The sequence below is a fragment of the Mycteria americana genome, chromosome 1 (genome assembly GCF_035582795.1).
Source record: "Mycteria americana isolate JAX WOST 10 ecotype Jacksonville Zoo and Gardens chromosome 1, USCA_MyAme_1.0, whole genome shotgun sequence".
Taxonomy (NCBI): Eukaryota; Metazoa; Chordata; class Aves; order Ciconiiformes; family Ciconiidae; genus Mycteria; species Mycteria americana.
This window is the reverse complement of record NC_134365.1, coordinates 61,940,872-61,967,648: the sequence shown is the minus strand read 5'-3', so window position 1 is coordinate 61,967,648 and position 26,777 is coordinate 61,940,872. Positions and strand designations below refer to the sequence as shown.

The following is a 26,777-nucleotide window of genomic DNA, read 5'->3' as shown; positions in this document are numbered from 1 at the left end:
GTACTATGGGTTTAAAAAGAACGGTGTACAGTAGTTCCAGATTTTCATTAAGAAAGCGAAAAGATTTTGCTTTGTGGCTTATTTTTAAAATAGTATATATTCTGTTGTTACTGGCTACTTGTATGGGTATGTGGCCTCATATCTTCTAATCATCTCACATAAATCTACCAAATTTCACTCCCTCTCTAAATACTCCCTCTCTAAATTGTACAATAAAAACATTAAAACTCATAATTTTGTTGGACTAAAATGCGTCATTTAACTACTACAGGCACTGTTGGTCTGAAATGCCTGTTGTTAATCTTCTTTTGGAATTAGCAGTTTCTTTAAGAAAGATTAATAATTGCACAGCTTGATAGGTCACGTAGCAATACAGGGACTATACACACGCATGCACAAGACAGCCATGCAACTGACCAAGGCCATTATGTGCTCAAATGAAAAGTATAGACATCTAGTCCTTACTAAAGGAACTATTTCACTACCTTAGACAGTAGGAGGAATATAGGAGGAATGTATAGTCTTCCTGTGACTTGATGGAAGTTGCACAAATTCCATACAATAGAGTGCAAACAACTTCTACTGTAAAAGCTGGCATCAAAATGGTCCTATACTGCAAAGTTTGGAACTGGATTCAAGCATTGCTGAAGTTCCAAAATGAAACTCCAAATCGCAGTTCATGATCCAAAATCCTCTCCAACCAGAACACCACATACTTGGCATTTAACCATTGACGCACAGGCTTACGGCAAAATACCTGGTTTTCCTAGGTAAGCAATTTGTAATGACTTCTGGCTCTATTTTATACACTCACAACATAGACAGTACAACAAAGCACGTGTAAAGCACCGAGGTTTTAATTTGTTGGCTTACCTTCATCTCTAAAACACAACTCCAAACCTATTGAGACAATAATATATCTCCATTTACTTTACAGACTACTCAAATGTTAGGTGACAAAAGGGAAAAGTCACAAGAGAAGGTGTCCATTGTCAGCAGAATCATGGTATAAAGAAGAGCTGGGGAGTAAGATGTGGGCTTCACTTTAGATTTCATAGTAATGAGAGGGGCAGGGAGACAAATGGGGATAAGGGTGTGCTAAATCACATGCAAGGATGGTGTCTGCATACCATCAGCTTCTTCCTTATGATCAGAGTGATGAACCCATATGCATGGATTTTAACAACCACTTAACAAATAGGCTATTTAGAATTTCAAGGGTCAGTGTAAACATTTACAGTCAATTCAAATCGTACACTTTTTGTCATCCAGAAAATGATTAGGTTGACCTGTCTGTCTGAGAATGAGCAATAGGTCTTGTGTGACATAGTAAACTCCAACATCAGTGTTAAACATTATAATGGTCACAATGCACTCCTCTGGGCTTTATGTTGTTTGGAAAAAGTGATGCAAAGTATTCCCCACTGATTTCTGTATCCCAGTCAGAAAAGTACCTTGCAAATTATCAACATTTCTTGTTAATCTGGGCAGAAATCCTAGCTTCAGTGGTAGTGTAAATTCACACAATTGGTTTGGAGCACATTTTATACGTTAAGTTTTCTCTCTTGATTTTTTTTCTTCCAGTTCTGGTCCTTGTTTCTTAAAGCCAAAGTTTAGCTTTGAAAAAAACTGCAATTATCCCTAGCAAGCTTTCCAGCATTGGCTTTCCCCTTTCCGTTCCCTAATTTTCCAGAGATGTATGTCAGCAAGTTGCAAAAACAGATAGGGGGATATGTATATAAAAACTATTCAGAAGCGAAACATGCTTGTCCAATAGCATGCTCACAAAGCAAAATGTGTTGTATGTGCAGAAATGTACAGAACAAATGCAGGACCTAATCCAGCTGAACATTATAAATACTTGTTGGTTTCTGTGAAGCAGAAGTTACTCAGTGTCTTTGAAGATATCATCAAGACTTGGCAAGATCATTAGGGAAGGCTGTGTTCCATAGGATGCCGAGTACGTGCACATACTGAAGAGCTTGGGAAACTGCTCAGAATCTTCCAAGATTTGCTTTCTTTTGAAAATCATGCCCTGGGATTCAGTAATCAACTAAATTAGCTCTGCATAGGCTTTTTGGCATTGGAAATCAGCCTTGATGGCGTTCTTCATGATGAATAAAGATTTGGTCATAGTTCAGACTCAAATTCTGCGGGAGTACTTTAGAGTTCACGCAGTTTTAAAGACTAAGTAATTAAAAAAATAAAGTAAGGCTTTGTCCTGGTTATTCCCTAACTATGTTAATCGCATGACAAGTTTCAACTCAAATTTTATACAACAGAAACTTTTCATGTTTTTCCACTTGCTGAAGCAAGATTTCATGGGAAAGTTGTTTCTTGTTTTATCTCTGCAGCATTTATATTTAAAACTTGCTTTTTGTATTTTTTTTTCACTGGGTCTTAACTTCATTTCAGGCCAGACACCTACATGGTAGTAAGGCTTTCACAACCTACAGATAGGGATTTTCTGCCATCTAGACAACCATTTAAAACCTTATGCTTGACATTTCATTTTTCCAGAGTAACCAAAAGGCGGCATATATTTGATGAGGAAAGGGAATTATTTTACCATTTTAACCAGTAGAAAGAATTATCATGTGCAGATGCCTTACTCATATGCATAAATGGAAGTCTCTCAAATTCCATACAATGGAATAGAAACTACTTCTGCAAAAGTTGGCATTATCTTTGTAGAACAGAGTTGCAAGGAGCAAATCTCAGATAGTAAATCCTTTCTGGGAATCCTGCCACAAAAACTTTGAGCAAGAACTTTTTTTTATTTAAAATATACAGGGAGCTGAGCATTAAATGTTCCACAGACAAGGAATGTATAGCATAGTTGGCTTCCTGCAGATCCAGCAAGCCAAATTCTTTCCCCTATAAGTAACTGCAATTCTATCAATCTTGGTGGAGCTTTGCCTGCATACATGAGGAGCAATTTTTCCTCTGAATGCTTTTCACCATTTTTTTTTAATAAAATGGTTCCTGTTTGAATGCTACGTTAAAGTTTTCAACAAGCTTTCAAAGATCATAAAAATACTCTTTAAAAATACCAGGTAACTGTATTGTCCAATATTGAATGGTATTTCCAACTGGGATAATTTCAAAGGACAAAAGATTTTTAAGACGTCATGGAATCAAGCCTCTGTTGATTTATAAATCCATAGATACCTAGGCACTTCCTAAATAAAATGCTCATAGTACCATATTAATTCTACCATATTTTGGACTTTATTCTCTCACCTACCCTTTGTAGTACCTCAAGTGTAACAAGTGATTTCAGCTGGAACGTATTTATGTTCACATTTCACTCAGTTCATGTGAAAGTCCAATATGAAATTTTACTTTCATGATCATTTTGGTCTGGTCAAAAGAAATCATTGTTTTCTCAACTATGCCTGTGTTCAGTTATATTCAGCTTACCAAAAATCACTATATTAAACAAAGTCTAAAGACTTTTCTGACTACTGTATTATCTGAAGATACTAACAGATATTTGAGCAATCTTAGCAACTTCCTATAAGCTTGTACCAAATCAAAGCTTCTTGGTACAAATGGAAGCCATGAGTGTCACCCAGCTTTCAGAAATTATGCTTATAAAATGTCAATAATTTCACATGAGCAAACAGCATAAAGCCATTCGCTGATAAGACAGCACAGAAAACTTATCAATCACAGCTGATCTAGACTTGCTGTCACTAAAACAGCCAGCTTCAAGATAAAAGTCTAAATCAGATTTTCAGAGGAAATAGAAATTCTAGCAGCATCGAGCATTGACCTAAATAACGTCAGTGTAAGCAACAAAACACTGCCACCTAGTGAGCCAAAGGAAAACCCAGTAATAAGTCATTTAAATAACTGCAGCATGTTCATAACCATGAATGGCAGCATAAAATTTAACTGGTGTACTCACTTGAGCTTAATTGTGATTTTTTCCCGTTACGGAGCCTCCTGCTCCTTTTTAAAAAATGCACCATTTCAATACATTTTCTTTTAAAATAATTTTCTTTTTCCATATTCAAAATAAGGGTTACATCAGCTTACGCTGTGGGGATCACAGTGCACTCTTTGGTGTGGCCGTTGTATAGACCAACCAGCTGGGTTACCTTGCATGCAGTTTTGACGATCTCACAACCTTGCAATAACCAACCCTACAGTATTTCACTTGTTAAAAATTCAGTTCAGACGTGGGGAAGGGAGGGCCCTGCCAAGTGCCAGTTCTACAAATTTCTCTCTTGTACCATCCTGCAGAATTCAAGGACATGTTTTTCTGAGACAGGTAACAAAAAGCCTGGTGACTACTTTTTAAGCAGTCTGAAAGCCTCTGTTTATGTGCAGTCTTCCATAACTGAAAGAAACAGTATTTGTTTCAAAGAAAGCATATATGGCTTGTAGAGAAAAGTTTTCTATTTTTTTTTTCTAAACAGGAAGACATACTTTGGCTTTGAATAAATGTATAGCAGCTCTACTGAGTTCAATGCAAGCTGCATCTGCATAGGTGTAGACAGAACGCAATCCTTAAAGTCTAGCATAAATTGCAGTTTAATTTTGTGTGATACTTATCCTCTCCTTAGAGACACTTGTGCTCACTGCCAGTTGTCAACGTCCTGCACAATTGAACTTCTAGGGACTTAAAAACCCCAATATGAACATCTTAAGTTTGCACAGAAGCCAATGAGTGGAGGAGACATATTTACATTATGATTATTTGACAACATTTACCAAAGCAGAGTTCTCTCCCTTAAAAAAAAAAAAAAAGTTATTCCAAACATTGCTTATGTCATTTCACACAAAACTAAACTTGATCTCTTCTTTCCCAGACCCAGCTTGGTCTCTTAGAATGTACTTTAAATAGGTAAAAACTCATCAACAATAAACCTGCCAACAAGATCTTTCTTTCTGAGAAACTTTTAAAATCAATAGATTCCAAAGGATGGATCCTTTTTAATCAGAAAACAATTACAGTAGGTGCTATTTTCAGACCTGCTGCATTACAGAGTTAGCTTTTATGGATGATCCTGCACTTACTGATACATCTGTCATCGTAGTTGCTATTTTTGTTGCTATTTCCCCACTGAAATTGCTGATGCTCCTGGTGACACTGCTGTTGAAGCCATTTCCTTTTCTACTGATGCTACAGATTCTGCTAAGGTAATGTAATTGCTGTGGTCATTGTTAATGGCCCTGAACGGCTACTTCTCTTGCTATCTAAAGTACTTCTATTTTTATTCTTTGATATTACACCCACCAGGGCCCTGAAAAAAAACAGTGACTGACCGCATGCAGGTAAGTACCTCATGGTCCTGTGACAACAAATGACAGTGAGATGATTAGATGACTCTACTGCAGCAGTCATCCCGTGCAGCTGTCTCTGAGCTCCAGACCCTCCCCCAGAGCTGGGATAGTTCCTCCCACCGCTCCCTTCCTCCAGCATCAGAAAGGGGATGTGCTGGGGGTGGGGGGGGTCACACTCTATCGACTGCACCCGGTAGTTTTCCCTCCTCTCAGCAACATGACAGAGGTGTGGAATCGGTGCGGGCGGGACTCGGGCCCTGTAGACCAGGGGAAAAGCAGAAAAGCTCCCAAAGCCCCCGCACCTCGGAGATAGGCCCTGCCTCACCAAAACGATCAGCTCACAGATGCAGAGGGGGTCAGAGTGAAGAGGGGAGAGAGAGGACTCCCCGGCCCCACCGCACCTCTGAGGCGCTGCTGCCCGCTCCGCAGGAGCCTCGGCAGCGCCACCGCCCGCGGCCGTTCCCGCCAGGCTCTCCCCCGCACCACGGGGCCGAAGCGCAGCGCCTGCCTCCCCCCGCTCTGCCTCTGCTTTACTCCCCGTGACCTTCGCCGCGGGGCAGGCACTTGGCGGCACGGACACTTGAGAACCGGCCCGCCGAGCCCTGAGGGAGCCAACGGCCGGGAACGGCTCAGGACAGGCGGCGGGGCGGGGCGCCCGCGGGGGAAGGGGGGCGGTGGTGTGCCACGGCTGTCCTCGCGGGGGCGCTGCCGCCCGCCCCGCCGCCGCCGCCGCCCGCCCCTCCTCGCCTCACCTCGCCTCGCCTCCTCCTCCCGGAGTCCAAGCGTCCCCTCCGCCTCCATTTCCCAGAGTGCGGCGCGGGAGCAGGGCAGGAAGTCTCGTGCGCCTGAGTCAGGGAGGAGGGGGAGCCGCTGCCGGGCGCGGGCGGCGGCGATGGCGCTGGAGACCCTCTCCCCGGACTGGGAGTTCGACCGCCTCGACGACGGCTCGCAGAGTGAGCGCGCGCGGAGGGCGGGGCGGGAGAGGCCCGCGCGGGGCGAGCGGGGCTGCGGTGTAACCGCCACAGAGTGGGGGGAGGCGCGGGCTGAGGAGACCCTGCTCCCCTCCCGGCCCCGGACCCCTCCTGGCCCCGCTGGCCGCTGCACCCCCGCTGGGAACGGGAGGGAGGGAGGAAGGAAGGGAGAGAGGAGGAGGAAGCAGTCGTGGAAGCTGAGCGAGGTCGCCCTCCCCAGCTTCCCTCACGGACCCTGCCCTCTGCGGGGAGCCGGGCGCTCGCCGCGCCCCTTCCCCCGGCCGCCAGCCGAGTGCTGCTCCTCCTCCGGTCAGGCCTGCGGGGGTGGACTGTTGCGGTGACCTTTTTTCCTCCCACCACCCTCTCCGTAGTTGTCGGAGGTTGTTTGGGGTGGGAGAGTGGCTTTTCCAGCCCTTCATCCTTTACCCCCTCTAGGGAGTCGTCTCCCGTGCCCCCAGCGTGGCAGGGAGGGGGCAGGCAGGCTTGCGTGACTCGAACCGGGCAGGAGGAACGGATGCTTGTCGTGGAGATGGTGTTTCTTTCCTTCCCGATCATTTCGCGTGGCTCACAAATTTTTGCAGTTGCTTCCTCGGTTAGCCAGATAAGTCATATCGAGATAAGTTACTCGTACGCAGCTTCCGTTGGTAAAGGCTCTCTGGCATGGAGTTGGGCAGTCACTTGCGGTTTCACCTTTAAAAAATAATTAAATAAGACCTTGTAATGCTTAAGTCTTTGACAGTGGGTTTGTGTGCCCGTCAAAGTCCATGCTTTTTGCAGCCTGTGGAGGTGACCTACTTTCTAAACAGGGAACGTACATGGTTGTCACACTGTAATACACGCTGTAAATTGAATTGTGCCAAATTAATTACACCAGGTGTTGCTGTGAAAATATGTCACTCATGGACCAACTGTTTCACATATAATGTTATCCCAAGGGATGATACTGTTTATTCATTTAATCTGGATTTCAGTGGAAACTGAAACCATCCTGAGCTGAGGTTTTTACCAGTTCTCTAGCTGTGAAATGGAAAACGTAGCTTTTATGCAAAATGCCAGATCTCCGCTAGTTTGACCGTGACATGAAGTGCAGCTGGGAGAACTTTACATGACATAATACACTCCATTGCCACCATCTTGATGGTGAACAAACAGGCTGATCTTCCATTGAGAACAGCACACAACGTTCTCCTAGAGAAAAGCCAAAGAAAAATCCTGTGACTTGAAAAACAGTTTTTGTTGTTGTTGTCTACTTCGCTTTATACCTATATCACTAACCTTTAGCAATTATAATGTTCTCAACTGAGGACATGAGATACTAAGTAAGTCTGGTTTGTTGCATCTCTGTCCTAGATATTTATGGACATAGTACTTGCAAATCCTGCTGTGGCAATAAGTCTGTTGAATATTGATATTGCTGATGTTATGGAAGAAGATAAGATTAAGTTGGGGGATCTGTACTGCTGAGTAGATCTCGCATTGTTCCAATTGTAATACTTTCATTTTACCACCTGAGGAGAAACTAAATCAAACTATTGTAAACAGATTATACCTTATGAACTATGTCTGCTGCTCTGAAAAAAAAAGAAAATATCTGCTTTCTGTCATTCCTTTTTCTTTCTCCATGTGAGTCAGTTTATTTAGGAAAATTTTTCTGCATCTTAAGAAGCTTCCCCTGTCTCCAAGCCATTTTTTTAATCAGTTCAACCGTGCCTATCTCTGGCTAGCTAATAGCTTTCACTCTCTTGTCTCTCTAAAATAGTGAGAAATTATTCACACCTGTCTCTTTTGTTGTATATGTTCAGTACAAGGTGGCAAGTTGATAGCCATCAATAGTTAAGTATGTGGAAATATTTAATATCAGTTATGTTGAGCTATAGCATTGTTCAAATCCAGCATTTGGCTGCTGGAAAGGTGATGGTTTGTGGGTCGCTAGCAGAGCGCTGCTGCGAGATTTTGTTTGAGAAATGCTGCCTGTTTCAGAGGGAATTGATTTGAACAGCAGTGCCAATTTCCTACTCTTGTATGACTTGGAAGCTTTTTCTGTTCTTCCTATAAAGCCCCAATATCTCTGTCAGTTTCTCTGCTCTCAGTTTGTCTTTTGTGCAAAGGGAGGAGATGGGATTGGGGGAATACCACAGCATACGTCTATAATAATAAGTCTCCATACTCCAAATTCTCTAGCAGTAAAGTACTAAAGCTGACATGGTGGCTAGTTAAACTCCATTCTGCAGGGCTCTGCATCCATCAGTGGTTTACTGGTTTTCTGCAGCAGAGCTTCCAGACGACGCACTGGAAGGAATGTGAAAGATGAGATGAATTTGATGGAATAGAATAATATGATGATACAACTCAAGGGCTACACATCAGTGTCTGGAGTGCATACTGCTGATGGAGAGTGTTTTGTTCACTTGCTTCTTATCCATTTACATGAAATTCAGTCTCATTATTTTGACAGTGCCTGTGCACTGTCTAGGCTGCAGGTACAGGTAGAACCCAATGGGCAGTGTAATGCAGAACTTACTGTGGGAGAGTTTACCATGCTTCTTAGATAGGCTTTGCTGTCCATGTGCCCTTACGGTTGGCATTGCTGCTGGCTTCAAAGTAGTAGCATAGAATTAGTTCAGGACTTCACTGCAGTAATTTCTCCTTCTCAGTCTCAACCTTCCTGTGCATAGTCCTAATCTTTTCCTTATTAACTTGTCCTTATTCATTCCTCTCCTTATGTCTAGTGCAGTGTCTCAGTCAAATATTTTCTTTCTCCAAAAAATGTCTAAGTGATAATTGATTCAGCAGTGCTCTCCCACTGAAGTAGCCATCAACGACCATTTGGGTCAGTTACTGGCAACATGGATGAGTAAGAGGTTAAATATGCAGAATAAAAGAATATAAGTTTTTTAACTTTCTAGAGCAGCCTACTTGCTGAAAAGGGCACGTGTAAAGCTATGTGAGACTTGAATTCTTCTTTAGGAAAAGTTCAGTTGTTCAGCGGATTTACATTCTCTAACTTTTTTAGATAATCCTATTGTCAACAAATAGCAGAAGATCACAAGCTATTAGATTTGTTATCTAATTATGGGGAAGATGCTTTAGTCTTCACATGAAAAAGGATTGTACTTCCTTACTGAGCATAGAAGCCTTGAGCTATAATCATTCACTCCATAGTTCAGGTTATGTAACTAAATCAGTAATTGTATGTAATGGGGGGCGGGAGGGGGGGAGTGTCTTAATTTGGGAAGAAAGAAGATCAGGATAGAGTGAATTAAACTTTTGTGGACCAATTGTCTTTAGACTTACTTTGCTAATTAATGCCACTTTTCTTGGTGTTTGACCAGCTAAATGTTACCTTTTGAACGTAATAACCTACTTGGCCCTAGGAGTAACAGGACAGCTGTGCATTTCAATGTCCAGGTGCTAAGCAGAAGAAAAGTTCAGCTTGAATATGGTGAATTTGCAAGTAGGGGAAATGACTGAAAGCCAAAAACTTCCCGTGTAATGCCCAAATGACTCACTGAGAGGTAGCAGGGAGAGAGTGGAAGGGGGATTGCTACCAATACAACTGCTACTCAGGCTGAAATGATTAGACCCATTGTCTCAAAGTTCTAATAAAATTGCATATGTACTGGTTCAGCCGATGGGTAGAATCACCTGCCGTGATATGATTTCTACAGTCGTTTCTTTGCTCAGCATCTTGATGTGATTGTTAAGTTTGTTAAGATCTTAGTTTGAAAATATATGTAAATTTAAAAAATAATTTTCTGCAAAAATGGTGTTTGATATTTTTTTAGTAGTATTTGGATTTCTTTTAAACTGACACTGAGTTGTACGATTGTTTTTAAACAAATAAGAACTTTGTATTAAAGATGCAGTTGTATTAAGGAAAAATGCTGCAGCAAAATGAGGAATACAGTACTAAAAGCTAAATAGCAACAAATGAAGTATTTTTTTTTTAATTTTTGATATTGCAGTTTACCGAACAGTATATAAAACTATACAAATGTTATCAATTCTCAGAAATTCATGCTGAAGTGCAGTTGAAGAATTACGGAAAATTTCTTGAGGAATATACATCTCAGCTGAAGAGAATTGAAGATGCTTTGGATGATTCTGTTGGAGATGTTTGGGACTTCAGTCTTGATCCCATTGCATTAAAGGTCTTCATATATTTAATATACATTGCAACTGTTATTTTTCTAGTTCCTCCTTCCCTTCAAAACCTGAGAAGTAAAAGCTTGATGCATTTGTGCTTTTAAAATTTTGACTTCTGTGTTTGAGAAACCTATCCGATACTATTTTAATTATCAAGTAATTAATAAATTGGTGCATATCATAAGAGAAGATGTTCTCATATTATTCTTTTCCAGTCTTCTAGATACTAGTGGAAGTTAAGTGAATTTATAGTTCTTCATGTGTTGGGAAGCCTAATTCCAGCAAACTTCTTCCCTGTGGGTGTTGGTGTTTTTATCTGGGGCTTGGGGTTCCAGAAGAGCTCACCAATACTTGTATAACTGCAGAGCAAACTGTGTGTGTATTTATAGTTTGTGTTTTGCCTTAATGGCCTTGGTACAGTATTTTCTGTCCTCCAGAGGTGGCTGTTTCCTTGGTCATGAGTTCTCTGTCCTCTGTGGAGTGTTATTTTTTTTTTCTCTCCACTGAATTTGCAGACATGATTTAAAAACACTTTTGTTGCCATATGGAACTTGTCTGTGCTGAAGATGCACTCTTAAGTAATCATCTGTCTGAATAATTTGGATAAATTATGTGTAGGGCTAGCACAGTGCTGGATGTATATGAGCTGGTCAATATCATGGCTGACTCAGTACAAAATGTCAGTGCCTGCATATAGATATACACTTTGCATCCTATTTCCTGCATTTGGGATTCTTAATTCATGTTTTAGGTTTCCTGAGCTGTTTTTTCTACATACACCATAATGACCATGCTTTTACTTTCCAAGTTTTGTAAGTAAATTGTTGTAAATGCTATATAGTATAGCTAGTTATTTGCCTTTCTGCCTAGAGTGAAAGGAAAGGTATTTCCATGTAAATGTGAAGAGCAGATGTTTTCTGCAGCATAGGTTGCCAGTAATGTGCAATTATTGCTTTCTTATTTGAGATTAAAGTGGGGAAAAAATTACTTACCTAGTTGGATAAATGTTTTTTTGACCAATATTTTCTAAAGTTGTTTGCTGTTTTTGTTTTGTGGTTGTTTGTTTTTGTTTGGTTGGTTTTTTTATTTTAGCTTTTGCCATATGAACAGTCATCCCTGCTGGAGCTCATAAAGACAGAAAACAAGGTAAGTACTTTATGCTTAAAAGAAAAAAAAATAAGAGTTAGTCTAGCTAAGACCAAGCTCTCTAAACGTGAATCTATTTGTAATCTGTATGGTTTTTTCCCCTTTGAGTCTAGGTTCTAAACAAAGTAATAACTGTGTATGCTGCCCTTTGCTGTGAAATCAAGAAGTTAAAATATGAGGTAAATTCAGCTGTTTGTTTTTTTATTACTGTTTATGAAAATGTTTGCAGATTGGCAAGCTGATATATAAATTTATTCTTTAGCAGTAAAGAAACAACATATAATGTCTAAATAATTCTTATAGCATGATTACATATATCCTATTTATTAAAAAACAAATTTCTGCTTTTGTTGTTAGGCAGAAACTAAATTTTATAACGGCCTCTTGTTTTATGGAGAAGGAGGTAAGTAGCTCCCTTTACAGTAAAAGTTTGTAGTTCTAAGTTATTGTTTCAGGTTATGTTAAATGCTACAGCAACTGTAATTTTATAATACGGATACATGCTTTCTCTGTATCTTTGACTGATGAACACCAAATAATGGACTTGGATGTTATAGGGATATATGTTAGTGTCTTGTAACTGTCCTGAGTTAGCTTAAGATAACAATAAGATTTATCTGTTAGATTAACAGGAAGTTTTGTTGCAGCCTTATTTACATGAGAAGTAGGGATTATGGGCTGTTGAGGTTGTATTTAATGTATAACATATAGAAACCTGAGTTTATATACTGTAGCAGCTGTTTTTCAAAGTATGGCATTGAAAACCTATTTTCACATGTAAACGCATCCTAAACCAACTTATTTCCTATTGGGACTAGATATTACATTGGTTGTAGTAAAACAGTGAAACCATTAATAAATAACTTGGACAAGTCCTGCCTGTTTTACTGATGCAATCGTAGTTGTTCCAAGAGAAGTTGCAGTATGTTAATGTCATCTGCTCTTCAGATGCAGGTAATAGTACCTGTACTACTGTTTAGGCCATGACATAATACAGGGGCATAAGTGATTGTAAGTGAATTCAATTGACAAATCATGAGACCCTGCTTTAGGCGGAAGCTGCTTTTTATCTTGGAGCTAAACTGGTAACTCCTTCGAAGGGTTGGTCTTAAGCTTTTACCTTAAAGGATGCTAGTCTGGGAATAAGCACAGATCTCGGTCCTAAGGACTGAATATATTGAGTTGATTTAGAGACATACTACCTAACTGTTTTCTATTTCAGAAATTTGACAGAAAGGGAAAAGTAGTAAAAAGGGCTTTTTTTTTTTAAAAAAAGCTTTTCAAGAGCCTTAACTGTGACAGAAGTATTGCGGAATGTGAAATCTTTGAGATAGGGACTGTTTATCATTCTTTTAAGTGCTATATAAGATGACTGTTGTGGTTCAGTTAAGGAACATGAAAATGTGTTCTTTTTTTTGTTTGTTTGGGTTTTTTTCTTAGCAGATTCTCACTTCTTATCAGACATGGTTTTAAATATCTTAAAAGAAAGTGATATGCTGCCAAAATGATACTAGGGGATCCCTCAAAACTTCTCCATGTCTCTAGATGAAAGAAGTCAGACTGTTGCAGATTAATGTATTACAGCAGCAGTTTATTCCTGATGGGTGTTCTGCAGGGAATGCTTGAGAATGGCAGGAACTGAGAGGTCAGCCTTCTGTGGGTTAGGTGGGGATGCAGAAATTATATTCTCCACTTCCATATCCCTCCTTGTAGCATCTACTTCGATAACAGCAAGCTTGCTTGCTTAGAACAGCTGACAAAGTTACTGGCTCAAGGATGGTTGAAATTTAAACAAATACTGTGCTGGCCTTTTCCTTCTGCATAAACGAACACTTTTTTTGTCTTGTCTTTGGAGTGGCTAGGGCTAGTCTAGGAACTTTAAATAGTTAGTTGGATTGGGTTTTTTGGGACATATGCTAAACAGAGTAAAGGTTACATAAAATATGTAAAGGGGAAGCATGCAATACTTAGAATCTTGTCCCAGAGCTCCATCTTACAGAAGTATGGAGACTACTTTAGTCTCTGGTGACTGCTCTAAAATAACATATTTTATGAAGCAATAAGACCTGCAGTTCTTATGCAGGTAGACTTGCAATTGTAAGCCATTTTTGCTAGAGTGGCCCAATAGAAAGATCTTGTCTAGAGCAGTAATCTGTCATCACATTAGAAAGACTGTATTTTGTCAGGTAGTATTACAACTGCTCCAGCCGACTGAAACAATTTGGTGTTGGTGATGTAACTGTTGTATTTCATAGTATCCTGTTAGTGTACTTTGTCATACAGGTAATGCTTTGAAGCTATGGTGATGAGCCGGTTCCTTTGTGCAGGATGAAATGTAGGAAAAAGCAAATAAATTTCTTGAGAAAATTGTATGCTACACAGCTTTTTCTTCTCATTAATGATGATTATTTCAGTAAATAGCTACCAAGGATGTTCCTTGCAATATAAATACCTAGTGCTTTCATACCAACTTTTTAAAATGGAAACTTTTATATTAAGTTACATAATATATATGCCTTTAAAGAATTACATTTAGTATTCTTTATTTTCTTTTGGGTGACGGAGACTTTTCTTGCTTTGTGTCTAACTTAAACAATGTAATTTTTAATGAGAAAGAAACTTCAAAAATAAGTCCAGCTTAGGAAAGCAAAATGAAAAGTTTTTAAGGCTCCATCAGTATGCTTATAAAAGCATGCTCCACTCGTATGACAATCAAATGGCTTGGAGAGCAAGCTTCAATGTTAATTTGACAGGTCTAACACAGGCTTTTGAAAGTAGTAACAAATGTTTGTCTTTCAAGCCACAGATTCCAGCATGGTGGAGGGAGATTGCCAAATACAGATGGGAAGATTTGTTTCTTTCTTGCAGGTAGACTATATTTTGATTTTTTTTTTTTTTTGACAGCAGTTACAATCTTAATTTTACTTGCAAAGTGCATTTAAGAGTCTGCAGTATCCTGCTTACATCTTGCTGAAAGGCATTGCAGTCATTTGATATGTTACTATGTTTTGCCTGCAGAGCTGTCACAACCAGCTGACGTATCACGCATTGTGTTGGGTTTTTTTTATACTTGTCTAAAACTCTGGAAGTCTAATGAGAGAAGAAATTACAGTTTGTGTAATCATTGTTCAAAGAAATTAGAATTTACTTAAGAAAATTTCAGTAAGAAAAGATAAATTGATGTTGTTTCATTTGATGGTAAAGATATCTATTTTTATGGTTTTGATTAGCAAGTTTTAGTTTTCATTGAACATTGGAAATGGATTGTTTATACAACTTTTTTTAGCTGATAGAAGGAAGCAAAATTAAAACATGTACCTGGAAAAAGAATTGCTTGTGCCTCACTGAAACTTTCAGGGAAGAACACTCATTTCGTATACAGTTTGGTTGTTATCAGAGTCCTTTGCATGAAAACAGGATCTTTGTTTCTTCTGAGGATTTCCTGTGCTCTTGTGTTTCAGTCTATGGAGTGTTTTTGTCCTCAGTATAGCCGAAGTGACTGTCCTGTTCTCCAAAATGTTTCTATTTTTATGCAATATTGCTTGTAATGAAATATCTATGTTGAAGGAGAGAGTATACAGGAAGCTTCCAGAATGTTTGAACAAATTCTAGTTTAACAAAGGTTGAAGTTCCTGTTCTTGCTGTATACTAGCACGGCAGTAGTCATTTACTGACTCATAACAGGTTGAATGCTATAGGAAGTTGGTTCTCAACCTCTTTTACCATGCCCAAGTGCAGTTAGTCGTTAGGATATCTTGGGAGGTTTTTCCCCATTTTTCAAGTTTTTTGTCCTATCAACTTTGTCAGTTTCTTCCTTCATCCTCTATTTCTTTCCGAGCAGATGTTTGAGAGACCTTTTAGTGGTTCTGAAATGGGGCTACTGTATACTTGTGTTTTTCCAGACTTCTGCCCCTGCCCCCGCCAGGATGCTCTGTCCAGGTGGAAGTTGAGAGCAGGGTGACTGGATGGATGGATATCCATGTGCATTGCAAACCCACTCTGTAGAACAAGCTTATGTTTGTTTATGGGGTATATGCTGACATGTATATATATATAGGGTAAACACTACACAAAAATATAGCAGTATTGCTTGTGAGCCTGCTTTGTATGTATGCTACGATGGCTTGCTGATTGTTGAGCAACTTGGGAAAGAAGGGAGATGCAGGATGTTGCCCCAAAGGGAAGGTTGCTGTGTGAACAGGTGTCTGTTGCTTTGGGTAAAGCTATAAGGAAAACTTTTTCCTTATTGAGTTCTTTTTCAACTGTTATGTTCTTCTAAATCCACTTAGTAGTAGTCTATATCCATAGACTGGGAAATGCTGTTCTGGTCAATGTTATAAGCATATCTCCAAGCGCGGTGTGAAAATATGAATGAAGATGACAAAAGAAGTGAAATCTTGCTTTTGTAGAGCTAATGTCCACATGTTGGTTTATTGGCTCTTCTGAGTTCAGGATTTTTTGATTAACTAGATGTAATAGCCTCAAATTTGCTATGTCAAAACATTTTTTAAAAACTATCAAAATAGTGCTGTGAAACACTAGTTAGTACTCTTGATCCTGCAGAAGACAGTGTATTTGAAGAACTCTGATAAAATGATAAAATCGTCTGTATTATATAGCTGCTAATCTGCATTTGAGTATTTGGATAAATAGCATAAATTGGACTATTTCCTGGAAGTTTTAAAATGGCAGCTGGTGCCCCTTCCACGGGAAACATGATCTCGGTTGTCTATTAATCCATTCCTCTGGAATCTGTTGGCTTGTTTCAGCTGCATTCGATAGAGCAATACAAGTATAAGAAGTAATGACACTTATGTTTTGTGAAAACTGGTGACTAATAGAAGGCAGAAGCCCAAATAAGATCTATTTTTGATGGAGAGGAAGACAGAATTCAGCTGTTAGCCAGTCTTCTGGCAGGAACGGCAGGCTGGTTGATGAGCCAGTGTGGGCTGTCTGCTATGAAGCCATCTGTGTACTGACTGGCTAGACTCATCCCATGCTGACTTTTCCCTGATGGGGTTATAGGGTGCATATTATTGCAGTTAAGGGAAAGTCAGATTCATTTACCCTGTTGTTCAAGGAATGCGTTCTTGAAATCTATTATATAAACTAAGATAGTGCTTTACATGGTCAGAGTTGACCTGTTCTTACCCATTTTGTACTATGTAACTGAGCTCAAGTTCTGTTGTAGTGAAACATACCTCTCTAAGACATTGGTTTGTTTTTTTTTAAATCAGTTTTCTGTGGCTAATCACTCTTACAGTAGGTACAGGCTTATGTGTTAAATTCTAATTTGAATTCAGCTATCACCAGCTCCCAGAGTGTGACTCTTGAATCTATTGGGAAAATGCACAGCCTTTGCTATCAGGGATATTGTCTCTGAATGTACTTGGGCACTGTTGTCAAGTCCCTTCTTACTGTCTTTGATAAATTGAACTCTTGAAAACTTTTACAGCAAGATATTTAAAGTACATTCAACCTGTTATGGTGACTCTTTTCTGTACCTTCTTTAAAGAATCAATATACTTTTTTAAAATGTGGCCCTGGGTATCAATTCTGGAATTTTAGTATTTAGATTGTCAAAGCTATATGCAAGCATGAAATCGTTTCTGTTTTCCTTATGCTTTTCTTTGTGTCCAAAGTGCATATTGGTCCCTTAATAGTCCAATTTGTACTGGGAACTTATGTTCAGTAACTTAGCTTAGTCGCAGATCCTTTTTTGGAGCTGTTAGTTACTAGGATGATGTTTTCCATCCTGCTTTAGGTCTGTCCACTGACTTGGATTAGGAATGTAGTTGGAGCTTGGGCTGCAAGTTCAGTGATTTATGTTCAGTGTTTTGGAAGTAATGTCAATTTGTGTATGAGGAGGGTCTATACATATATGCATTTCATTTTCTTTTATTTCAGGAGCTGTCTTGCTTTGTTACCCGATGTTATGAAGTGGTGGTGAATGTGGTGCATCAGTTGGCTGTTCTCTATACCAGCAACAAGTAATTATTCCCTAAAATGCTATATTGTTTTTATGTAGTTAAATGTATAAAATATGAATGTTCTGCCTAAGGCATGGTCATTTTTGGAACATTGTTGTCTAGGGATACAGAGAGTGCTTTGCTGTGCAAGTTTGGGCTTCATAAGCCATTATGAATGTGGATTAGTTTTATTTTCAGAAAAGACGATGCTTTTGTATATAATGAGATACAATACATTTTTTTGCCATTTTTTGATAGAATTGGTGCTTCAGAGGCACTTAGTCTATGATTAAGAGATTGTCTTACTACTCTCTCATCCTTGCGGTGTTTGGGAAGAGATTCCTTCTGTTGATTGACACAGTGGATACCTCCAGCTTCAGAAGCTTAAAAATGAGATCATTTTCACAGCCTAATGTTTTAAAAATATGAATCTTGGTATATAGTCCTCACAAAACAACCATGGTTTTAACACCTGAAGTTGAGCATAGTAAGGACTCTTGGGTTTAGCTCCTCTGAAAACTCTGGTGAGAGTTAAGCACTGAATAGAATTGTTGGGTTTAGCTCTGAATATAATTGCAGGCTCTTGATCCACCCCACCTCCCACCCCCCGACAGGATAGCATCATTCTTCTCAGTTTTATTTGTTGTCTTACACTGCAGCACAAGGTAGACTTTCTGCATGGTGCTGAATGAACAAGGCTGGATGTGTAGCTTGGACATGGCTTGATTAAATATGTGAAGTGATTTTATACTTTTGGGCCACGAGGCTGTATGTATTAAGGCTACTTGCTGTTAGCATAACTGAATTGGGAATGCCGATATACATGTGCACTGAGTGCAGTCGGTGGTTTGAACCAGTCACATGCTGTACATTTAAAAATGCAATATTAAATTTGATCATAGCACACGGATTTCACATAGTGTATACTTCTAATCAGATTTTGAGAATTCTTTTGTTTTCTGAAGTTACTATGTTAATGAAGAAAAATGTACCCCAAGAAACAAAGAACACACCGTGATACAGAATTGATAAATATGCTGTGTTCTAAGGATTAAAAGGGCATTAAAATATTTATTTTGTTTACAGGAATGCACCTAAAATTATAGAGACGTCTGGAGTTCATTTTCAGGTGGGAATGACTTGGAGCCCCTTTTTCTTATGTTAGTATATGTATGTCTTGATGATTCATCCTGAGAAAAGCAGCAAGAAAGTGAATTTCAAATACAACTTTCAATCTCCTTTAAAGGTTTTATTTTGTTAATCAGCTTTTTCTGGCCTTTATGTGGAAAGGGCTGATATCTCCATGTCTCTCATACTCTAGCTTTCTTAGCTGAAAAACGTTTGCCTGCTCCCTCATTCTGTGCAATATGTGCTTCTGCATGTAGACAATTTTGAAAATCCTACCTTCAATGTCAAATTAGATCAGTGAACTTAAAGTTGTGCCTGTACACAAAGTTCCTTGTGTCACTACAAGAAATACTAAATCTTTAAGTTACCAAACCAAGAAATCTCCAATTTAACTCTCTAGCTGATGTCTTGTTGGCTGGTAATATATTGAAAGGAACTGAAATTTTACTTGCCACACATGACTGTAATAAACTTTTCAGTAACTGCAGTCCTTATCTTTTTGTTTTAAACAGGCAATGTACGAGCATCTGGGAGAGTTGCTCACAGTCTTAATCACTCTCGATGAAATAATTGACAATCACGCCACTCTGAAAGATCACTGGACCATGTATAAGAGGTGTGTCTCTGAAGGTGTGAAACACACTCCCACAGCATAAAAGATAAAAGCATGTGTGTGTGTCTTTGTTCCAAGAAAGTCAGTGTGGGAATGTGGATTTTGGTAGCCCTGAGAGTTTTCCAGAAACCTCAATGAAAAGCAGGGCTAAGCTCCCACTTTGTACTTCTAACAGCACCAGTAAGTTTTTAAAGTGCTGAATGTTACGTTTACAATATGTGGTAAGCATCTTGACAAACAGTTATGGTTGGTGCGGTTTAAAATATGTTCAATAAGAAATCTCATTTTGCACAGAACTGATCTACGACTATCCATATTGATCATGGAGATAGGCATACAGATTTAAGCAAGAACACTATGTTAAGTAAAAGCTAAAGAGTCAACAATTACAAAGGTAGTTAAATTAGCGCAATAACTACTCTGTTTCATTGAAAACCTGAATAGATGGGAGTTACTCAAATGCAAATGGCTTATTCAGACCTAGTGGGTTTGGGGTTTTTTTAATTTTGGAGTTGCTGCTGGGCACAGATGTGGGCAATTAAATTCTATTATCAAAATAGTACGGGATATGATAAAACTGTTAGCGTGTTTTAGTTGTGTTGTATGTACGTGTTCCACACCTACTCCTTACAGGCTGCTAAAATCTGTCCATCACAACCCTTCTAAGTTTGGAATTCAAGAAGATAAACTGAAGCCATTTGAAAAGCTGCTCTTAAAACTGGAATGCCAGTTACTTGATGGAATGATATTTCAGGTAATGAAATTAATGTTCCCAAGTATGATAGGGGAAACTATTACATTAAAGCGATGCTCTTTTTAGAATGTTTTGTTTGTTTGTTTTTTATTTTGTTTTGTTCTCGATACAGTGATGTGTGAATTTGGCTCTTGCATGGGCGAAAAAAAAAGGCTCTATTGTAAGATCCTTCCTTGCTCTTCTCATGTGCTAGAATTGTGCCAGGGTTTGAATGGTAGCAATTAATGCTTACTGTTTTGCAGAATTAAAGAAATGCAGACAGCTTGGGATTAAGACTGTGTATTATCAGGAAGTTTGTTTTTCACCAGAAATTTTAATAGTGGTCAGGCTTACATAGCATAGGTCCACTTCATTTTAGCTGCAGGTTAAAATCTCCTCAGTCATCTTGAAAATATGTTGTGTGACCTCTTGTTACATATTTTGTCTCATTCCTAGCATATGAGGCAGGTAGCTGTCATGGGGTACCACTTCAGTGGTGTATAGCCCTGAAACATACAAGTGTACAGGTGGACAAGAAGGATTATTACTTTTTCAATACAGTTAATTTAAATGTGTTCATACAAGAAGTCATATTTTTTTAGAAAAGTGTGTATTTGAGACACTGAAATTGGATGTTGTGGCATAGTGGGCAGAGGATAGTGTTGCTGAACCTGGTCACAGAGTCAATTGAACAGAACTGTTGCTCAGTTCTTACTGTTACATCTTAAATGGCATGGGGAAGAAGGTTTTGTTCTGTAAAAGCCTCCAAAAGGGAAATTGTAAGTAAATAATTAAACACAATTTGGCTTAGTCTTTCAAAGGACATTGCTACCAGCTATCCGTTTTTCATCTGTATTTCTCTAGCGTTGCATTAGTACAAAGACCAAAGTCTTTATATGTTTGAGGCATCGGTAGGATTTGTCTTGTATTTTCAGGACGCTTCCCCTCCTGTCCTGCCAACGCCCCTTCCTAACAAAAGTATATGAAAAATATTCTTAAATACAATTCCGTTAAAGACTTTTCTAATATCTTTAGAAAATCTGAAATGTGTGTGTCTTTTTTTTTTTTTTTTTTTTTTTTAACACTGTGTGTTTTTTGGTAATTTCAAACAGCCACCAGTGGTGTGGGGGTTTTATGCTACAAGTTCATGAACCACATCCTACAAGCAATTTGCATGATAATTTTGTTTAGTTAATGAACAGGTAGTAACATATAATGTAATAATGCAAATATGCATCTAGTTTCTTATCACTAGCACATCATGTGGTTTCTTTAAAAATGCCCCTTAACAGAAATGTTAAGTAAATAAAATGTTTTTTTGAATGTTATGTATAAGAGATGTTTTTAATGTTTTCTGTTATACTAAATAATTTAAGTGTACTTAAAAAATCTGTATATTGTGAACTCTAGACTAACTTCAGGTTAGTGCTATAAGAGATAAATCAATGTGCTTTTGCAGTGTTCTTCTCTTGCAAAATCAGTATTCTTTTAAGGTTCCAAATTCATGGCATTATCATTATGCTTTTTTGCTCAGGCCTGTATAGAGCAACAATTTGATTCTGTAAATGGTGGAGTCTCAGTGTCGAAGAACAGCACGTTTGCTGAAGAATTTGCTTATACTCTTCGCACAAGTTTTGCAAATGTTGAAGCCAAACTTGGTAATGCAAACTCATGATTCTCCTGCCAGCTTCTCTCTTCCTAAATCGTTTGTATTGTTTGTCTGGGAGTAGACTTCAAAAAAGGATTTTTTTGGTGTATTTCTGCAGGTGAACCTTCAGAAATTGACCAGAGAGATAAATATGTGGGCATCTGTGGCCTCTTTGTACTCCATTTCCAGATTTTTCGGACCATAGACAAGAAATTTTACAAGTCATTGTTGGATGTCTGTAAAAAGGTGAATGCTTTATTCTTTTGTCAATAATTAAGAGAGGAAAAAATCTTCAGTAATGAAGTAGATAATTTTCTTAGTTGTATAGCATAGCAAAGACTTGGGAAATGAAAACACACAATTTACCAAAACAAGTCAGAAAGCAGAATTAAGATTTTTCTACTTCTTATAATCCCCCCCCCCCTTTTCTTTTAAAGATGCTCCAAAAACCTGTCCACTCACTTAGCAGCAAGGTAAAATAACTTGAAATTACCATTAAAATGTTTCTTCTCAAGCTTAACGTCACACTGAGGGCAAAAAATTGTTTGAGTTGTGAACATTGTGGGAGCGAATAAATGCTTTGGGTTTTGACCTCGGCTATAAACATGTATCTTGAAAGACCTCCAAGTCCAAAGGTGATTGGGGCTTTTTCATATCAGGTAGTATTAAGAAATTATTAAATTCTTTCATTCTGTTTAGAATCACTGAGAGTGGTAATAACTTTGCCCATGGTGTCCTTAGTGAACTTCTAGGGGGACAAACCTTTTTTAATGCGAACGTAATATTTTGTAGAAACTAGTTATGCAGAAATAAACTGAATTGTGTGTTATGGCTCAAAAGAGGCATAAGAAACATGCATGGTGGCATAGTATTTGTTGTAGTTACTTATGTTTATTGCTACTTGTAGTTTTTTTCCCCTCCTTTTTTTTTCTTTCCCCCCTCCAGGTACCAGCCATCACATTAACTGCTAACATTATCTGGTTTGCTGACAACTTTCTGATTCAGAAGATACCAGCTGCTGCCAAACTTCTCGACAAGAAAAGTATTCACACAGTTAAAATGCAAAGGGAGAATTTTCTACAGCAGAAGGCACAGTCACTTACCAAGTATGCTTCCTAAATACTGCTTCATGGTGATGTTTGGCAAACAGTTTATGAACACGTGGGTTTCTTCATTCAGTGTACTAGCATGTTGTGTAGTGTTGCGCAGTGGTGTTAAACAACTTTTCCATTTCACTGCAGCAATATGTGTGTGTTAGTGTTGCTGAAAAAGTGTTGGTCAAAACAAAGCTTTTTTCATGTCATGCTTTCAGAAAAATGTGTATTATGTCACCAAAATAACAAAGTTCCTGGCAGTTCTAAATCTTTGATTGTTTCAATTATTTCTACTTCCATACTTTCAACTTTTTTTTTTTTTTTTTTTTTTAAGACTAGTGTCTAGTAACCTGAGCTGCTCTGTTTTCTGTTAGGGCTCTCTGCTTTCTGTGTGTTCATGGATATAAGTTGCTAGTAGGCTTCTAGAGGGTTTCTTCTCTGCTCACTGATGATACTTTCTTTGCCAGCATTTCTTTCTTCATGACTGTTTTAATTGCTTGTTTAATGGTCTTTGAAATTATCTATATTTGAAAAGGCTTCTCTTCTTTTGTGCTCTGCATGTAGTTTGCAGGTCACTTCCTTCTCTATAGTGCTTTCTAAAATATGTTTAAAGATGAGTTAGAATTTTTTTTTAGTTGTCAGTCTTACGAACAAGTGTGCTGCACTGCATAGGGAGATAACAGGGCTAAGATTTCTGTTTATGTTGCAGACTAAAACAAGAAGGTGGAAAATGGAGTCTGTGGAATAGAAGTAAAAACTTACATTTTGCAGGTTGTCTTCCAACCCTGTATGCAAGCTGGCAGAACTGGGTTGGAGGGGAGGAGGGAAGGGGGAAAAGCAACTCCATGTCTACATGATCCTCTGGCAGATTATTTTCACTACTGCCCTGTTTCTGTATCAATCCACCTCTTCCTGGTTTATGTCCTACATTCACAGGAAGTGTCAAGAGCTCTGACTGAATTTTTTCCTGGTCTTTAATTCCTGGATGGAGCATAATTGCACTACTGCTTTGCTTTTGGTCTTGGGCAGTGGTACAAGTCATGTCTTGCAGCTCTTATGGTTAAGAAAAGGTTGAAGAAAGATCTGGGTATTCACAGACATTTTGAGGATATTGTAATACGATGCAGATTTTACATCTCCTGATTTGAATTCTGCCAATAACTTTCTTTTGCCTTTTTATAAGTTCTTACATTGCCTTTGATAATTGGACTGTTGCCTTAAATATTGAGTACTCTTTGAAGTGTAATTTTTATGTCATAATCAATGACCTGAATACATTCCTGCTATAACTGCTATAGTAAGTAATATTGCAGTGTCACAATTCTGTAGCATAGAATAAACAGAAGTTTTAAAAGTGAACTCTAATTAAACATTTAATTAAAACTAGTGTAATCCAAGCAGATTAACTTCTGGAGAATTATGTTATTTAAGAGCAGTCTTGTTTGGCATTGATGTAATAACAAGTTTTATTTTTATTTTTTTATATATATATATAAATATATAAACATTCAAACTTGGAGGAAAAAATTAACATAAGTGTAGGACTTTTGTCTAGTGTTTAAAGCATTTTCTAGCAGTTTTATTTACTGTTTTAATTTAAAGAAGTGTAGTATATGTACTGCTAAAAGGGCCATTTGTTCTCTTGAAAGCTGGATGATTTTGACTCTTTGGAGTATGTTTGTACAGATATAATTGGCAGACTAATCCTTACAAATACAGAATTAAAATGTAAATGAGTATGAGGTTCTGATACTTTTGGGAATGGGGAGTTATTACTTTATGGACTGAAGATTTAACATATTTCCCTTGGAAGAATTTAAGCTTTGGAAAGAGAAAAGAAAATCCTCATACTTTTCTTATTTGAAGTAAGCAACATTGTTTTTTCCTTCTCCAGAGATATGCAGTCATATTATGTTTTTGTGAGCTCGTGGATGACGAAAATGGAGTCTATCTTGTCAAAGGAGCAACGCGTGGATAAATTTGCAGAAGATCTTTCTAACCGCTGCAATGTCTTCATCCAGGTGTGCAGTCTTTTAATGTGGTGATGCAGCAAACTGATGTTTTGGTGCAAATTGTTGAACATAAAAAGAAATCACAGAGGTTCTGTGATCATCAGTGTGTTATTTTACAATGTGGGAATTCTTCTAAAACTTCAAATTCCCAGTAGATACTCCTTCAAGTAAATCTGTAAAAGGTACTTCTATAAGGCGTGTGGGGGAAGTGAATCTGACTAAAATATTCAGTGGCTAAAATTTTGAAATTTTCTCTTGACTTAGGAAATCAAGAAAGCTTCATTTCCTCTGTAGTAAAGGTTTTGGGTTTTTTTCCTTTTGAGTCAGTCATGAGGTACATAAGTTGGACTGAACCGGTGTCTTAATTTAGTTTTATTTAGCACAGTACATACTTCCAGTAAAGGTTTTGTGTTGTTTCATTGTGCTTTGCCTAGTGATGGTACTTTGCAAGAATCTTACTACGTTCCGAGGCAGCTGGTTTTCTTTTGGCCTACTAACAGCATGTAGTCTTAATGTAAGATGCATCTTATTTCTGAATTTATTTTTTGCTAGTTTTGATATGTGTCTATCTGCCTGACAGAAATTTGATGAAAATAGGGGTGTGATAAAAGCATGATCCTGAATCTTCTGTATCTAAAGACATACACGTACTAGGATCTGTGGTTTTTATATTTGAGTTATTTGCACTGGACTTATGTAAATTTTGTTCTGTAGCAAACTGAGGTTCCTAGACCACTTCCTGTCTTTTCCTGGTCTCTTTTTTTTATTGTTACTACTTTTCCTTTTAAATAAGTTGAATAACATTTTTGTCACGCTGTATGTAATCAACATTGTATTTAAAAGCTTAGCATACATTGATTTAGAAATTATTGCTTTTTTATTGCGGGATGGACAGTTCTATTTAGACAGTGTAGAACTGTGTAAATACTGTCAGTGTATTTATTCCATGGAACCTGGAAGTTTTAGTTTGGTTTTGTGACAGGCTGTTTTTAGGGGGGATGGGAGTTGTTTGGTGGGTTTACAATAGGTCTGAAATTATTAGACCTTTGAGGCTGTGTGATTAATTCACTGACCTATGTTTAATTTGAATGGCTCTAGAAGAGGTTAATGATCAGGTGACCTAATGACTTGTAGGCACTTCCATAACATCTGCCCAATAAAAGGGTCTCATTCAGCTTTGGGATCTCAGGCTTGCTTATTAGGTGGAGTGGTAGGTTCTCTAGTGTGAAGGGGCAAATGTTAGTTCTGTCATTTATAAAAGAAAACAGAGAGGACTTATTTGAATGATATGTTGTGAAAAAATTCTTTCTTTCCCCTCCCTTTACTCATTTTATTTTTAGGGTTTTCTTTATGCATACAGTCTTAGCACCATCATTAAAACTACAATGAATCTCTACATGTCAATGCAAAAACCTATGACCAAAACCTCGGTGAAAGCTCTCTGCAGACTTGTAGAACTTCTGAAGGTAGGTCACTGGGTGAAGACTGATCAAACATCATATATTAAACACCCCCACCCCCCAAAAAACCCCCAAAACCTCCACAACTGAGTGGGGACATGTTTTTACATGGCTTTTTGTTCAAGAGTGGATTTGGTTAGAGAACAGGAGATTTGGGAGGCTAGAACTGATTTTTTTTACCTTCTAACTGCCTGCCTTAGTTGGTTTCACAAAATGATTGAGGTTGGAAGGGTCCTCTGGAGGTCATCTGGTCCAACCTTCCCCTGCTCAAGCATGGCCACTTAGAGCCTGTTGCCCAGGGTGGTGTCCAGATGACTTCTGAATGTTGCCAAGGATGGAGACTCCACAGCCTCCCTGGGCACCCAGCCTGTGCCAGTGCTTGGTCACCCTCACAGTAAGAAAGTGTTTCCTAATGTTCAGAGGGAACCTCCTGTGTTTCAGTTTGTGCTCACTGCCCCTTGTCCTGTCACTGGGCACCACTGAAAAGAGCATGGCTCCATCTTCTTTGCATCCTCCCTTCAGGTATTTATATACATTGATAAAATTCCATACACACCTACCC

The 26,777-nt window shown here is 38.5% G+C and overlaps 1 protein-coding gene across 5 annotated transcripts in view; it reads left to right on the top strand.

Moving 5' to 3' along the window:
- The first annotated feature begins 6,101 nt into the window (after window positions 1–6,101).
- WASHC4 (WASH complex subunit 4) overlaps window positions 6,102–26,777 on the top strand; it is a 40,900-nt gene continuing 20,224 nt past the window's right edge. For 3 of the 5 annotated variants that reach the window (XR_012775865.1, XM_075502201.1, XM_075502212.1), the window contains exons 1-15: window positions 6,102–6,248; window positions 10,278–10,417; window positions 11,505–11,558; window positions 11,672–11,737; window positions 11,916–11,961; window positions 14,359–14,426; window positions 17,466–17,548; window positions 18,614–18,656; window positions 19,168–19,271; window positions 19,902–20,022; window positions 21,536–21,659; window positions 21,768–21,895; window positions 22,595–22,755; window positions 24,638–24,764; window positions 26,096–26,221. Coding sequence is in view for 4 of the 5 variants with exons in the window: in XM_075502201.1 (XP_075358316.1) it covers window positions 6,188–6,248; window positions 10,278–10,417; window positions 11,505–11,558; window positions 11,672–11,737; window positions 11,916–11,961; window positions 14,359–14,426; window positions 17,466–17,548; window positions 18,614–18,656; window positions 19,168–19,271; window positions 19,902–20,022; window positions 21,536–21,659; window positions 21,768–21,895; window positions 22,595–22,755; window positions 24,638–24,764; window positions 26,096–26,221 (1,452 nt within the window). In the remaining variant the exon portion in view is untranslated. Of the gene's footprint in view, window positions 6,249–10,277; window positions 10,418–11,504; window positions 11,559–11,666; window positions 11,738–11,915; window positions 11,962–14,358; window positions 14,427–17,465; window positions 17,549–18,613; window positions 18,657–19,167; window positions 19,272–19,901; window positions 20,023–21,535; window positions 21,660–21,767; window positions 21,896–22,594; window positions 22,756–24,637; window positions 24,765–26,095; window positions 26,222–26,777 lie in introns of those variants that run through there. The other 2 variants (XM_075502221.1, XM_075502229.1) reach the window with 2 other exon arrangements.